We start from the raw sequence: 15966 nt of genomic DNA, 5'->3' as shown, positions 1-15966 counted from the left end.
TTTAGATTTATTATCATTATTATTATTTGAGATTTTTTTTTCTCTACAAACAAACACCTTTTAGAAAAAGTTGAGACTTATTTTAAATTATTTTTAAATAGATGAAATTATGTTAATTTAAAATTTTAATTTCTTTTTCATATATTTTCATATTAGTGAGTTAAAACTAATTTTTTTAAAAATTATTTTCTAAATGAATGGTTAATTTTAAAGATTTTTTTTTTTTTAAATACAATAACATTTTATAAAAAATAGGTAATTAAGAAACTTTATCCCGTATCCAATCTCGGATATCACACATCAACTTAAATTAATTAAGAAATTAATAATTCAAATGCATCATATAACCTTATCAAAACTCAATTTCTATAGTGTGACCTCATATTTTGAACAGGCTTTGAAATTCTCGGCCAACTTGACCCTTGAGGCTAGAATAAGTCACTTGTCCTCTTATCCGTGCCCTAATTTTCTACATACATAAAAAAGTGTGTTGGTGGGTACATGTTGCCTACATAGTAGTAAGTTTGCTATTTGCTTCTTGTTACAAATTATTAAAACCAACCGTGCATGCATCTAGTCCAATAAATACATGTAACATTATAAAACAAATTGGTGAGAAAATGATGGATGATTTTAAAATTTGAAAAGCCATAGATTAATGTTATATCAAATTAATTAAATCCCCGAATCATTTTCGAGAAAATATAATAAAATAAGTGTAGAGTTTTCATTATACTAATATCGAGGTGTCATCTGAAAACGATCGCTTTTATTTAAGAGAGTATATATACATTTTAATTTAGAAGCTTCGTTACGTAAATTTATCGAGAAATGAAATATATAACAGAAGATATTTATATTGGAAAAAAAAATTGCTTTGTAGCTAATAAATGTATTTGTAAAATTAGTGCAAAATAAAACATTATTCATGAATAAAGACATGATATTTGTAACTTGTCACTTTTGTCGCAATGTGGACATGTGTCATCTAATTGTAATTAATTGATGTAATCCAAAAATTAAAATATGGTCCAAAAAGTAGATTTGGTATCTAACTTATTAATTATTGATCACATGCAAAATCTCCAAGTATCTAATCACATATCTTCTTTGGATTTGGGAAAATTAATTTCCAAATGATTTATTTATTTCAAATGATTTTTCATAAATTATCCCTTATACTTCAAATTCTAGAAGATTAAATTAATTTTGATACTTTTAAGCAAAATTTAAATAGAAAAAAATTAAAAAATTTGAAATTATTTTTTATAAAATTTATTGAAAAAATATTAATATCATATAATTAGGAACATATTATTATTATTTTAAAAAATAAATAATTAAAATCATATTTATTAAATTTTAAAAATAATAAAATTTATTTTGTATTTTTAAATTAAAACAACATAATCTAAAAATGGAAAAACTATAGTATGTGACATATCTATATTCTCCAATTATGGATACTTGTGCTAAATTTCAAAAATAAATAAAAATGCATTTTTTGATTGATATATTTTGGGTATTATTCCAAATATGAAGAAAATCAACAAAAATTGTGGATAATAACAGCTAATCTCTCTTACTGTTGGCCGCGTAAACCGGCGGCACTTGGCTCACTGATACCATTGGCCGCGTATCTTATTATTAATACATTGTTTTTTTTGTTTTTTTGTTTTTCCTTTTTCCGCCCCCGTTTCTCTAACTTCTCTTCGTCACCCACTTCGTCACGTTGCGTGGTCAACTTCCCTACTCACCTACCCCCTTTTCCCAAAATGCCCTTCCTCATCCATGCTCGCTTTTGAAGGGAAAATAGTAGACCCTGTTTTGAAACCACTTTTACTTGGAAAAAAAACACCTAGTAGTTTTAAGAAAGCTTTTAAAATACCATTTTAAAGGTTATTCCAATTATTGAAAAAAATATATTTAATATTTATATTTATAATTGTTAAATATTAAAAATAATATTTTAGCTACAAAGAATTAAATATTCCTCGTTTTATCTCAATTAAAAAACATAAATTAATTTTATTTTTATGTAAAAACTTTAAATTATTACGATATATATTTAAAATAATTTCCATCACCTAATTAAGGGCAAATTGGTCATTAAACATATTATGACTGGTCTGGGCTATTACGGTAATTTTGATTTTCATTCAGTAGAAAAAAATTAACCAACCGAGGCTCGGAACCGAACCTAGAGGGCGGCTCAGGAGTGGCCCCAGCGTGGCATGAGGCACGTGGTCCCACCATGAGCGGCTGTCGCGTGCCGCATAGGGTGACGATACACGTGGCACGTACACAAAATTCTGAGCTGTCACTTCATTAGAGATGGTGAGGACGCGAGGGTAAAAATGGTCTTGCGGCACCCTTCTCCTCGCTCTATAAATGTTCGCCCATCTTCTCTCCGCCGAGAAGACAGCCACCGTAGAGAGCAGAGATTGTGTCGGTAGCTAAACCGGAAGACTCTCAATCCTCTCGCCCTTTTCCTTTTCATTTTGCTTCGTTCTCTCGCTCGCTTTCCGTCCTCGTCTGTGTCTTTGTGCGTTTTGTTTCTGCGAAGTAAATCGATTTTCTTTCAGTTTTCGGTTTTCTGGGAGCGGTTTGTTTGTTTGTTTATGTGAATTGGATCTCGAAGAGTCCGACGGAGGACACTAAAATAACTTGTAGTCTTCAACACTCCTTTCGTTGAATCTGAGAGTTTTCATCTAACATATAGTTTTTGTGAGTTTTTGTGCTGGAGAAGGTTTCTTGGTGAAAATTGTTGGATTTGGTCTTTGCACATAGGTATAGATCCGGTGGTTATCTCCTGAAGTTACCGAATCAGGTGATCTTCTTGACGTTTCCTCTCGGATTTCCTTGTTAGATTCGAGATCTGTTTTTTCCTTTTTTGGACTGAGCTGATCGGATATTAATATTAATCTAAAGGCAATTTTAATTAAGAATCTGTTAATCTTGTAAAGAAAACAACGTTCTTCAGCTCTCTGCTTCCCTAATCGTATATACATCATATCCAGAATGTCGGCGACGTCTGGTTCTGGTTCTGTTGTTCAAATCCGAAACAACTCTGGTTCGGGTCTTGTCCCTTCTCGGAAGCGCCCTACCTTTGCTCACCAATTCAATGTGACTCCTTTGAGTCGCTTCAATAACAAATCGAAGGGTTCGAGCTGCTATGTTTCAAAACGAACTAATGTTGTTGAGAACAAGTTTTTGGGGACCAGATTGCGGGGATGTGGATCAGAAAGGCTTCATTTTTGGCAATCGGATGGTCCTGGTCGATCGCCGAAGCTCAGAGTTGTTGTGCGGTCGGCATTGTCGCAGGTGCCGGAAAAGCCTCTCGGTCTATATGATCCGTCTTTCGATAAGGATTCTTGTGGCGTTGGGTTTGTCGCAGAATTATCGGGTGAAAGCAGCCGAAAAACGGTAGGGATCGAGTCCGGAATGTTTGTTTTTCTGGAAAGAGATATTTATTTCCCTGTGAAAATGAAGGAAAGGGGGAGAAATTGAATTTTGAATATGGTTTAAATTAACTGAAGCATGAGAAAACAAAGGAAAGGAAGAAATTTTCATTTCAAAACTAGGGGAAGATAAGATCCAAAGTTTTATTTTTTTCCTTTCCATTTCATTTCTTTCTCACTTTTCTCAGCACCCAAAATCAGATTCAAATTGAGTACAGTAATTTTGTTACATAATATTTTGGGTATAAAAAAAAGATGTATGACACATGTGATATTTGGGCTGTAGGTGACGGATGCTGTGGAGATGCTGGTGCGTATGTCTCACAGAGGTGCATGTGGCTGTGAAACAAATACTGGCGATGGAGCTGGCATTCTCGTTGGTCTTCCTCATGACTTCTTCAAGGAGGTCTGTTAACCTTGTTTTCCGATCCTTTTTGGCACACTTTACACGGCTGCATCTAATTAACTTGTTTTTCGTCCACTTTTTGTTTGTGGCTTGTGTATACAGTTAAAGTATCTGTTTATAAGCCTTTTACCTTTTTATTTATTTGAATTTTTATCTTTTGGATATGTTTCTGTTTTCGCACATGAAGAAAAGAGTTTTTTATTTCAAAAAGGAAAATTGCATGTTAAACAAGTGCATGCAAATTCAGTTTGTGCAGTGTTGATCCTATTTCTATGGATTTTTTATTTTTTATTTTTAATTTTTTAAATTAGTTTGAAAACATTTTAACTTAGAAATCTATGGCTTTCTGATCAGCTCATAAATATGGTTCAGGTTTTGTTGGAGTTGGCTCAGTCCATTTCTAGAACCTTGGTACTGATTTATTGTTGGGTTGCCTTTGATTAGGTTGCACAGGATGTTGGGTTTGAGCTACCACCCCCTGGGGAATATGCAGTGGGCATGTTCTTTTTGCCCACATCTCACACTCGAAGGGAAGAAAGCAAAAATGTATTTACAAAGGTAATTCTGATACTAGAACCTTGTCAGTTTTGATGAGTTTAACAGTTGGCAAGGGGTTGTTTGTATCAGTCAGTGCATGGATATCTATGTACATGTCTTGGCCCCCTTCAGTCTAGACTTCTGTTCATGCAATGTTTTACATTAGGTGATGGCAATTCTAGTCTAGTTGAGAAAAAATTATAATTGTAGGAATAAAATGATAAATTGATGGCAATTGATGAGGCTACATACGTGGGCGTGTGTTGTTCTATTATTTTGTCTTTTGTCGTTTGTTTTTTCCAGCAAAATGACAAGACAAACCCATGTTTTTATATTTTGAAGATAACTAACAGGTTTTTTGATTGCATTTAAAGGTTGCGGAATCTCTTGGGCATACAGTACTTGGGTGGCGTTCTGTCCCAACAAATAACTCAGGATTGGGCAATTCTGCTTTGCAGACAGAACCTGTTGTTGAACAGGTGTTTCTTACACCTACTCCTCGATCAAAAGCTGATTTTGAGCAACAGGTAGCTGTCTATTTCAATTATTCTACAATCCAGTTTTAGAATCCGAGTAAGGGAAACAGAGACCCTTCTGCAGTATCATATATAAGTTTATAAATTACAGTGGTAGTCAATTTCTTTGTCTCCTCTGTCCTATTAGTTTCTTTAGTCCAATGAACTTATGCCTTCTGCTCTTACATTGCTTTGTCCACAGATGTACATACTAAGGAGGGTCTCAATGGTTGCTATCAGAGCTGCACTGAACCTCCAACATGGAGGAGTAAGGGACTTCTATATATGTTCGCTTTCCTCAAGGTCTATTTCTCAGAAAGCTGCATTGTTCTCTTTAAAAAGTATTGTATCTTGATTAATTGCATTTCTATCACCACTTTTTTTCACATCTTTGCCTGGTTTTTCAGGACTGTTGTTTACAAAGGGCAGTTAAAGCCTGATCAAGTGAAGGGATACTACTATGCAGATCTTGGCAATGAAAGGTTTACGAGCTACATGGCCCTGGTAAATATTTTTTCCATATACTTTTCTTCCTTGTCCGCTAACTCCATACTTCAACAACGAACAGCATGGGAATCACCAGTAACTGAAGAGATGCAAGGTTGAGGGATGACTTCTGAGGCATTGAAGTTGAATGATCTCTTAAGTTCTTCCACTCCCTTGATTACTGTTTGAATGCTGGATTGGATGCCTTTGGCTGAGTTGGTAAGAAACTTCATTATCGAGTAATGAGTTGGTAAGAAACCTCATTATGAAGTAAATCATGTTTGCAGAACCTTGGTGCAATGCTCAGTGATCAGTTCTTGAGGATGAAACTTCCAATTTAGGGGTGGAATGGAAATTGTGTTTGGTCAAAGGTAGTTTAGGGTTTTCATGATGTTCTGTACTGGCACTGCAGTATCTTCTTTATTGAAGTGCCCTGAACACAATTTCATGTCCGTAGTCCAAGTGAATTCTCCATATTTTGAATAAAGATAGATGAATTTCACAGTGACAATTTTTTGTTCCTTTATTGCAATGCAGATACACTCTAGGTTCTCTACAAACACATTTCCTAGTTGGGACCGAGCTCAACCCATGCGTGTATTGGGCCACAATGGGGAAATCAACACACTTCGAGGCAATGTAAACTGGTATGTTCTCAAGTAATTGGAGGATTTGTCATGTACTTGAGTAACTAGTGGTTGGCCGGTGCTATAGTCTAATGAAATTTGTTTTATTTATTCTCTGAGATAATTGTTGAGAATATTATACTATTTCGTAAGAGCAAACATATATTTCTAAACAATTGAAGCACATTGCGTCTCTGTGACCTTGTCAATTCTTTGTATTTTTTTGTTAGTCTAATTACTTAATTTTCCATTCTAGAACAATTGAAGAAATGTTGGGTTGATGCCGCATGTTTTCTTTTTTCAGGATGAAGGCACGTGAGGGTCTATTGAAGTGCAAGGAACTTGGCCTATCAAAGAATGAGATGAAGAAGCTTCTACCCATTGTAGATGCCAGCTCATCTGATTCAGGTTAGATTGTAATTCAACATTTTGTATATATATGCACAGTCATTGATATATATCAATACAAGTATGAATCCATGTGTTTTACTATCTAATTCCTATGAATACATGAATCATTGGTGGAAGCATGCAGGTGCATTTTCATGCCTTTTTTAACTGGCTTGTGTCTGAATTTTGTTTGCTTTATAGGAGCTTTTGATGGCGTTCTTGAGCTTCTGGTTCGAGCAGGTAGAAGTCTCCCCGAAGCTGTCATGATGATGATACCTGAAGCATGGCAAAATGACAAGAATATGGATCCTGATCGAAAGGCCTTGTATGAATATTTCTCAGCTCTAATGGAGCCATGGGATGGGCCTGCTCTTATATCATGTAAATGGTTTTCCATAGAATTTTGAACACATTTGTTTATTAGTCTTACAATTATTTTGAGCTTACAGTTACAATTTGCAGTTACTGATGGGCGCTATCTTGGAGCTACATTGGATCGCAATGGATTGCGTCCTGGTCGGTTTTATGTAACTCATAGTGGACGGGTTATAATGGCCAGTGAAGTTGGTGTTGTAGACATTGCTCCTGAAGATGTGCGCAGAAAAGGAAGACTTAACCCTGGCATGATGCTTCTGGTGGATTTTGAGAATCATGTTGTTGTAGATGATGAAGCCCTGAAGCAGCAGTATTCACTAGCTAGACCTTATGGGGAGTGGCTTAAACGGCAAAAGATAGAACTAAAGGATATTGTGGAATCTGTTCATGAATCTGACAAGGTCTCTCCCACTATTGCAGGGGTGATGCCAGTAAGTTCAAACTCATCTTTATCCTGCCAGCTTCTCTTTCTGTTTTTCACCTGATGTTTATATCCCTACTGTGACTTTGTAGGCATCTAACCAAGATGACAGCATGGAAAACATGGGCATTTATGGTTTATTGGCTCCTTTAAAAACTTTTGGGTATGTAATGATTTCATTCTTGATGCAGCACTTTTTTTTCCTTTTTTGGGACATCTGCACTTGTATGCATGATAAATTCTAATTCTTCTGTTCCTATGCAGTTACACTGTTGAAGCCTTAGAGATGCTGCTGCTGCCCATGGCAAAAGATGGTACTGAGGCCCTTGGTTCAATGGGAAATGATGCTCCATTGGCTGTGATGTCAAACAGAGAAAAACTCACATTTGAGTATTTCAAACAGATGTTTGCTCAAGTCACAAACCCTCCTATTGATCCAATCCGTGAGAAGATAGTCACCTCCATGGAGTGCATGATTGGTCCAGAAGGTGATCTTACAGAAACCACTGAAGAACAATGTCATCGTCTCTCATTAAAAGGCCCTCTTCTCTCCATCCAAGAAATGGAAGCAATAAAAAAGATGAACTACAGAGGTTGGCGCAGCAAAGTTCTTGACATTACTTATTCTAAAAACCGTGGTAGGAAGGGATTGGAGGAGACCTTGGATAGGCTTTGTTCTGAAGCGCATCATGCCATTAAGCAGGGTTATACAGTGCTAGTACTTTCTGACAGAGGTACCACGAATTGTAAACTGCCTTGCACTGAAAAATCCCCTATCAAATAATATGTACTCAGAAATATATTTCACTTTTTGCTGGGTGTATATACTTTTGGGTGTTTTAACTATTTTCTGTTTGCTGGGTTTTTCTATTTTTAACTAATCTCTTTATCATTCATCTTATTTTGCAGCGTTCTCATCAAAGCGTGTAGCTGTGAGCTCCCTATTGGCCGTTGGTGCTGTGCATCAGCATCTGGTTCAAAAGCTTGAGCGCACTCAGGTTGGGTTGATTGTTGAATCTGCTGAGCCACGTGAAGTGCACCATTTCTGTACATTGGTTGGATTTGGTGCTGATGCTATATGCCCATATTTGGCCATAGAGGCTATTTTGAGACTACAAGTTGACGGAAAGATCCCACCTAAAGCAAGTGGTGAATTCCACTCCAAGGATGAGTTGGTCAAGAAGTACTTCAAAGCAAGCAACTATGGGATGATGAAAGTTCTTGCCAAAATGGGGATATCAACTTTGGCCTCTTACAAGGGGGCTCAGATTTTTGAAGCTGTGGGTCTTTCATCAGAAGTGATCCAGAGGTGTTTTACAGGAACTCCAAGTAGAGTCGAGGGTGCAACATTTGAAATGCTTGCACAGGATGCGCTTGAGTTGCATGAGATGGCATTTCCCACCCGGGTTTTCCCTCCAGGAAGTGCAGAGGCTGTAGCGCTGCCCAATCCTGGGGATTATCATTGGAGAAAAGGTGGTGAGGTTCACCTGAATGATCCCCTTGCCATAGCCAAGTTGCAAGATGCTGCCAGATCTAATAGTGTGGCTGCCTACAAAGAATACTCCAAGCGCATACAGGAACTGAATAAAACCTGTAATTTGCGTGGACTTTTGAAGTTCAAAGAGGCAGAAGTGAAGGTTCCTTTGGATGAAGTGGAACCAGCCAGTGAGATTGTGAAACGATTTTGTACTGGTGCCATGAGTTATGGATCAATATCATTAGAGGCACACACCACCCTGGCTATTGCTATGAACAGAATTGGAGGGAAGTCAAATACAGGTATGTTCTCAATAACACTGCCTTAAGATTTATAATGCAGCACTGCCTTAAGATTTGTAATGCAGCACTGCCTTAAGATTTATAATGCAGTTGCTATAAGAATAGATTTTTGATGTAGTTAAATTACTAAGTTCCGCCAGAATATGCGGAGGAATTTGTCATTTTTTTATCAGGCTGATTATGCTATTAATTGTTCTTGTTGCTTGAATTTTCAAATCAAGTAATCTTTCTAGTGTGATGGATATCTTATGCAGATAATTGCACACATATGTATATATATATATATATATATATATATATATATAGATGTTCATTGCACTTATGTGTGTAGGCATGTATCCATGCATGAATTCAGTGGGGACAGTTTCGAAAGTCTTGAGTCTCATATTTCTTTGTACTAATTGGTACTATTAGATGTGTATAGTTTGTTATTTTGATATAGGCTAACTATACGAATCTATCAAAACAACAAAGTTTGTTATGTTGATATAAACTTCTGGTGAGGATGATTTTGGAACTTGGTGAATCCATTTTCTTTAGTAAAATTTTTCCTCTTTTTCAACTTCAATTGCTCCAATATATACACAGCTTGCATGATTTCTCCTTTTTGATTTTCCTTGTCCAATTTCTGTTGAAGGTGAGGGAGGTGAGAATCCATCTCGTTTGGAGTCTCTCCCTGATGGATCATTGAATCCAAAAAGAAGTGCAATTAAGCAGGTAGCCAGTGGGAGATTCGGTGTTTCAAGTTATTACCTTACTAATGCTGATGAACTGCAGATAAAGATGGCTCAGGTATATGTTGGACGTTGCATATTTGAACTCAAAACATTTTTGTCATTGTTTATGCTTCTGTTGATGTTCATGTGTGCCTATCTAGCCCCTGTATTCCTATTGGAACAGCGGTTCTTCTTGTTTATGGATTTATGTTCATGGACAGATGCTGCTGTTTCTGCAAAGCACCTTTGGGTGTCTTTGCATCTTTATCTGATACCTACATTTGGCATTTGGTGAGGTCAAATATGAACTGAGTTTATTTATATTTTATGGTTGGACATGTTTTAAAACTGTTGTCTTCCTTGTTACATAGGGAGCAAAGCCTGGTGAAGGAGGTGAACTTCCGGGTCACAAGGTTATTGGAGATATTGCAGTTACAAGGAATTCCACTGCTGGGGTGGGATTGATCAGCCCACCTCCGCATCATGATATCTATTCAATTGAAGACCTTGCCCAATTAATTCACGATCTTAAGGTATGCAGATATGCTTCTTCAAGTAAATGCTTCTAAGGTTTGCATAATGATTCCTATCTCTTTGCAGACCCTTCCTTTTGTTTTCCCCCCCAGGTATAGATAGAAGGCTGTTTTTACTTATATAGCAATTATGCTTGGCAAAAAGCAAATTTATTAAAAGCTAAAAGAAGCGAATTGAACTTTTGATGTTGAATATGGACTCTTTAACATATATCTTTTGGATTTGTTCACTCCATCTTTACTCCTTCCTACCCTTTTTTTGTAGAATGCTAATCCATCCGCCCGAGTTAGTGTGAAGCTGGTATCTGAAGCTGGTGTCGGAGTGATTGCTAGTGGAGTTGTGAAGGGACATGCTGACCATGTCTTGATCTCTGGTCATGATGGAGGTACAGGGGCTTCTCGATGGACTGGGATCAAGAATGCTGGGCTGCCATGGGAACTTGGCCTTGCTGAGACCCATCAAACTTTAGTTGCTAATGACCTTCGTGGACGCACGGTTCTCCAGACAGATGGCCAGCTGAAAACTGGCAGAGATGTAGCAATTGCTGCCCTTCTTGGTGCAGAAGAATTTGGTTTTAGCACTGCTCCCCTTATCACACTTGGGTGCATCATGATGCGAAAGTGTCACAAAAACACCTGCCCAGTTGGCATTGCAACCCAAGATCCAGTTCTTCGAGAGAAGTTTGCTGGAGAACCCGAACATGTCATTAACTTCTTCTTTATGCTAGCAGAGGAGGTAAGGGAGATTATGTCTCAGCTTGGGTTTCGAACACTCAGTGAGATGGTTGGCCGTGCAGACATGCTTGAAGTTGATAAAGAAGTGACTAAGAACAACGAGAAGGTGCAGAATATCGATCTCTCACTACTACTGAGACCTGCTGCAGATATCCGGCCAGAAGCTGCCCAGTATTGTGTACAGAAACAAGATCATGGATTGGACATGGCTTTGGACCAAAAACTCATAGCTCTGTCCAAGGCAGCTTTAGAAAAAAGTCTTCCTGTATATATTGAAACACCAATCCGCAATGTGAACCGTGCAGTTGGTACAATGCTTAGCCATGAAGTGACTAAGCGGTACCACAGTGCAGGGCTTCCAGCAGAGACTATTCATATTAAACTCAGTGGAAGTGCGGGTCAAAGTCTTGGAGCTTTTCTATGTCCTGGCATCATGCTGGAGCTTGAAGGAGACAGCAATGATTATGTTGGGAAAGGATTATCAGGTGGCAAGATTGTAGTTTATCCTCCAAGACAAAGCAAGTTTGATCCGAAGGAAAACATTGTAATTGGTAATGTGGCTCTCTATGGGGCAACAAGTGGTGAAGCATATTTCAATGGGATGGCAGCAGAAAGATTCTGCGTCCGGAATTCAGGGGCAAGAGCAGTTGTAGAAGGTGTCGGTGATCATGGTTGTGAATACATGACTGGTGGGACTGTTGTTGTGCTTGGAAAAACTGGGAGGAATTTTGCTGCAGGTATGAGCGGTGGCATTGCTTATGTTTTTGATGTGGATGAGAAGTTCAGTTCTCGGTGCAACCCTGAGCTGGTAGATCTTGACAAAGTTGAAAAAGAGGAGGATATTATGACTCTTAGAATGATGATACAACAACATCAGCGTCATACAAACAGCCAGTTAGCAAAAGAAATACTTGCTGACTTTGACAATCTTCTACCTAAATTTATCAAGGTCTTCCCCAGGGATTATAAACGGGTTATTGAAAGCATGAAACAAGAGGAGGCTTCCAAAAAGGCATTGGAGCAGGACACTCAGGAGGCTGAGGATCAAGACGAGAAAGAATTAATGGAGAAAGATGCTTTTGAAGAACTTAAGAAGCTGGCAGCTGCATCACTGAATGGGAAAAACAGTCAGGTAAAATTTCCCCTTCATTATCAATTCTTGCACCGAGCTTCCTTATATATATTGCTTCAATAGGGACCACTGGTAACATCTTGACCATCATCTCTCTCCCACACTCTGATAATTCCATGAACGGCAGGATTTTTTAAAAGGCATGTGGTCTTGGTTTGTTTTGAAACTTAAACTTAAAGCTAACAAGAGGTGAGGCCTTTGGCATTAGGACAAGGAAAATGTAAAATAAAATTTGAGAAATGGAGCTGTCACAAGCTTCATAGCTGATCCACTTTGTGACTAGAGACTACTTCCAATATTTGATGGTGCATGTAGGAATGTTCATTGCTCTATGGGAGTCTTTTCTGTAATCATGTAATTGGATTCTAAAAATTTGTATCTTTCTAACTGAGTGGATTTAATTTGGAAATTTTTATGCTATTTCTCATGAATTATAAGTCTATTTAAGGGTCTAATGATTGTTTTGGAATTTGCAGAAGGTGGAAGAGGCTGAACCAGATAAGAGGCCTACTAGAGTAGCCAATGCTGTCAAACATCGAGGTTTCATTGCCTATAAGCGTGAGGGAATTTCATACAGAGATCCAAATAGCAGAATGAATGACTGGAAGGAGGTTATGGTGGAAACGAAACCTGGCCCACTTCTAAAGACCCAGTCGGCCCGTTGTATGGACTGTGGTACTCCTTTCTGCCACCAGGTGAGCACTGGTTTCATTTACATTGTTATATATTTCTTTATTTAAATAAAATTTCTTGCATCTTGTTTAAATTTGAAAAAACTGTGCAGGAGAACTCTGGATGTCCTCTTGGAAACAAAATACCCGAATTCAATGAATTGGTGCACCAAAATCGGTGGCGTGAAGCATTAGATCGGCTCCTAGAGACAAATAACTTCCCAGAGTTTACAGGAAGGGTATGTCCTGCCCCTTGTGAAGGTTCTTGCGTTCTTGGTATTATCGAAAATCCAGTATCCATCAAAAGCATTGAATGCTCCATCATAGACAAGGCCTTTGAGGAGGGCTGGATGGTGCCGCGGCCTCCCCCCAAGAGAACTGGGTACGCCTTCTCCTCATTGTAGCATATTTAGATATTGTCCTATGTTTACTTCCAAATGTTCTAAATGAAAAAAACTTCTCGAGACGGGTCTTAGTTTTTTTAATATTCTTTGTTGCAAGGCTTGCTGAAATGACTGTTTCTTTGTTCCAAGATTAAGATTTCACATGCTAATGGTTTCAGGAAGAGAGTTGCGATTGTTGGAAGTGGACCAGCCGGGTTGGCTGCTGCTGATCAGCTAAACAGAATGGGCCATTTTGTGACAGTGTTTGAGCGTGCTGACCGAATTGGAGGTCTTATGATGTATGGTGTTCCCAACATGAAGGCTGACAAAGTGGATGTAGTTCAACGGCGCGTTAACCTTATGGCTGAGGAAGGTGTCAATTTTGTTGTGAATGCTAGTGTTGGAACAGATCCATCATACTCTCTTGACCGGCTCCGGGAGGAGAACGATGCCATTGTTTTGGCTGTAGGAGCCACAAAACCAAGGTAAAAAACTGAAAGGGGAAAGCTATAGGCCATGATAGTGTTTAAATCTATTTGCCACTAAGTAGCTTGTGTTGGACTCATGAACTGTGATTTGTATCAGGGACCTTCCTGTTCCGGGGCGGGAGTTATCAGGAATCCATTTTGCTATGAAATTTCTACATGCAAACACGAAAAGCTTGCTTGACAGCAACCTTGAGGATGGTAACTACATTTCTGCCAAGGGCAAGAAGGTAGTGGTGATTGGTGGAGGTGACACTGGCACAGACTGCATAGGGACATCCATCCGCCATGGTTGCAGTAGCGTTGTGAATCTAGAGCTTCTCCCTCAGCCACCACAGACCCGGGCTCCCGGCAACCCATGGCCACAGGTTCAACTCATAACCCTCTCCCTCTCCCTCTCCCTCTCCCTGTTCACGTTGCTAAAATGCTCTTCTACTTTAAATCTATCGTTACTGCAAGTGGATGTATACCTTGCTTAGACCAGTAGCCTGCAATGTGTTGTTTGCAAGTCTCGGATAATCTAGGTGTTTTATTCTCTTAACTTCTGGATTGCAGTGGCCTCGCATATTCCGTGTGGACTATGGACACCAGGAAGCTGCTGCCAAGTTCGGAAAAGACCCAAGGTCCTATGAAGTATTGACCAAGCGGTTTATTGGAGATGAGAACGGGGTCTTGAAAGGGCTTGAAGTGATTCGTGTCCAATGGGAGAAGGATGCCAGTGGAAAGTTTCAGTTCAAGGAAGTTGAGGGCAGCCAGGAGGTGATTGAGGCTGACCTCGTTCTGCTAGCCATGGGATTCCTTGGCCCTGAGGTGGTAAGTACTCTATAACTTCATCCCACCAATGACTTGTTCCTCCAAATTTTCTGATTTTGGTTAATGGTTCTTGTACTCTTCAAACTTCCAGACAGTAGCAGAGAAGCTGGGGTTGGAGCGAGACAACCGATCAAACTTAAAGGCAGATTATGGCCGCTTTGCAACCAGCGTGGAAGGGGTCTTTGCAGCAGGGGACTGCCGGCGTGGCCAGTCTCTAGTGGTCTGGGCCATCTCAGAGGGCCGGCAGGCTGCTTCACAGGTGGACAAGTTCCTCATGCGAGAAGACGAACACCTTACCAACAATTGGCAAGACGACAACATCAAGAGGCAACAAAAAAGCATCAAACACACAGTAATGACATAGGGTAACCTTAGTCCATCAAAACGTTGGGGTCGAAAGCCAAAGCAAAAATGACAATTCTTACACGCATATCGTTCGCGAAATTGATAGCAATGCTCCATTCCCAGTCGTGAAACCACATAAGGAATTGAAGGAGTTGGAAGAAGCTAAGGAGAAACAAGCTGGGCTACTTCTGGGCTATGGGGTAGGGTTTTAGGAATTGTCTTGTGTTTATTTTTAAAGTATCATCTTTCTGTCTATAGGGCTTCTCACCCCTTCTTTTGTTGTCCTCAAGGTCAGCTCTTTGGTGGTTGGTTGAAAAGGAAGAATAATGTACAGTTTTGTATCTGAATATTTTCATTTGAAAAGCTATAAAAATGAGGATTTGTTGCTTATAAAAACCGCTGTGTGCTCCGGCTTGCTGAATTTATTCACATTGGTGGGATAGCATATCCTAGGAAATTATGTTGAATGGGATATATGATATTTTTCAATATTATATTCAATAAACATGAAATTAAGATATGTTATCTTATATTATATTATACTTATATTTAATTTATAAAATAAATAAAAATTAAGTAAAATATATTATTTTTTATTGTTTAATATTTATTTAAAATAAAAATATATTATATTTTAATATTTTTTTATTAAAATATAAAATTTCTTTTACCTTTCAACAATATAAACATTCATGATTAAAGTATTTAAAAAATTTATAAATAATATTTTCCGATTTTCTCATCTTGTTTAAATAAGCATCCAAACAATGTCTTTGTTAAAAAAAACAAGAGATCCTACAACAAGAACATGGAATATTTCATAAGATGTTTTTCAGTCAATCTTTGCCCCTCAAGCTTGTTTTTTTCTAAGCTTAATTTTATTAAAAGAGCTTAACATAAATGGCCCGAAAACATTCACCTACCAAGCTACTTAATGCTTTAATAAAAGCTTTACAATACCGATATTATTTTATCAAGAATAATGGCTTTTGATTTCTGCTTCTACTTCTGGCTAAAGTTGAAAACAAAAAGTTGTCTCAAACAAGGGACTAAATTTGATGATCACATGACATTTAAAAGACTGTAGGCAGTAGGCAGTTTTTGATTGAATTAGGATATGGTTGCTTCTTCTTAATGGACTAAAGGATAACAATGGT

The 15966-nt window shown here is 38.1% G+C and overlaps 1 protein-coding gene across 3 annotated transcripts; it reads left to right on the top strand.

Annotated features, from left to right (window-relative positions):
• Positions 1-2364: 2364 nt before the first annotated feature.
• Positions 2365-15205, top strand: LOC100246868 (glutamate synthase [NADH], amyloplastic). 3 transcript variants are annotated; one of them, XM_010664682.3, is made up of 23 exons: positions 2365-2830; positions 3021-3426; positions 3748-3867; positions 4312-4425; positions 4779-4931; positions 5122-5222; positions 5327-5423; positions 5943-6052; positions 6336-6439; positions 6623-6802; positions 6884-7227; positions 7310-7380; positions 7482-7951; positions 8127-8996; positions 9634-9788; positions 10084-10245; positions 10511-12112; positions 12589-12807; positions 12897-13165; positions 13346-13651; positions 13752-14019; positions 14207-14464; positions 14556-15205. In XM_010664682.3, the coding sequence occupies exons 2-23, from the start codon at positions 3022-3024 to the stop codon at positions 14826-14828; spliced, it is 6651 nt and encodes a 2216-aa protein (XP_010662984.1). In that variant the 5' UTR covers positions 2365-2830; position 3021; the 3' UTR covers positions 14829-15205. The 3 variants fall into 3 exon arrangements, with proteins under 3 accessions (XP_010662984.1, XP_002267865.2, XP_010662985.2); XM_002267829.4 differs by having other exon boundaries at positions 2399-3426; XM_010664683.3 differs by lacking the exons at positions 2365-2830; positions 3021-3426; positions 3748-3867; ... (2 more) ...; positions 5122-5222; positions 5327-5423 and adding an exon at positions 5489-5624.
• Positions 15206-15966: the final 761 nt, after the last annotated feature.

The sequence above is a fragment of the Vitis vinifera genome, chromosome 16 (genome assembly GCF_030704535.1).
Source record: "Vitis vinifera cultivar Pinot Noir 40024 chromosome 16, ASM3070453v1".
Lineage (NCBI taxonomy): Eukaryota > Viridiplantae > Streptophyta > Magnoliopsida > Vitales > Vitaceae > Vitis > Vitis vinifera.
Note: the sequence above shows the minus strand (reverse complement) of the source record. Positions and strands in the feature narration are given on the sequence as shown.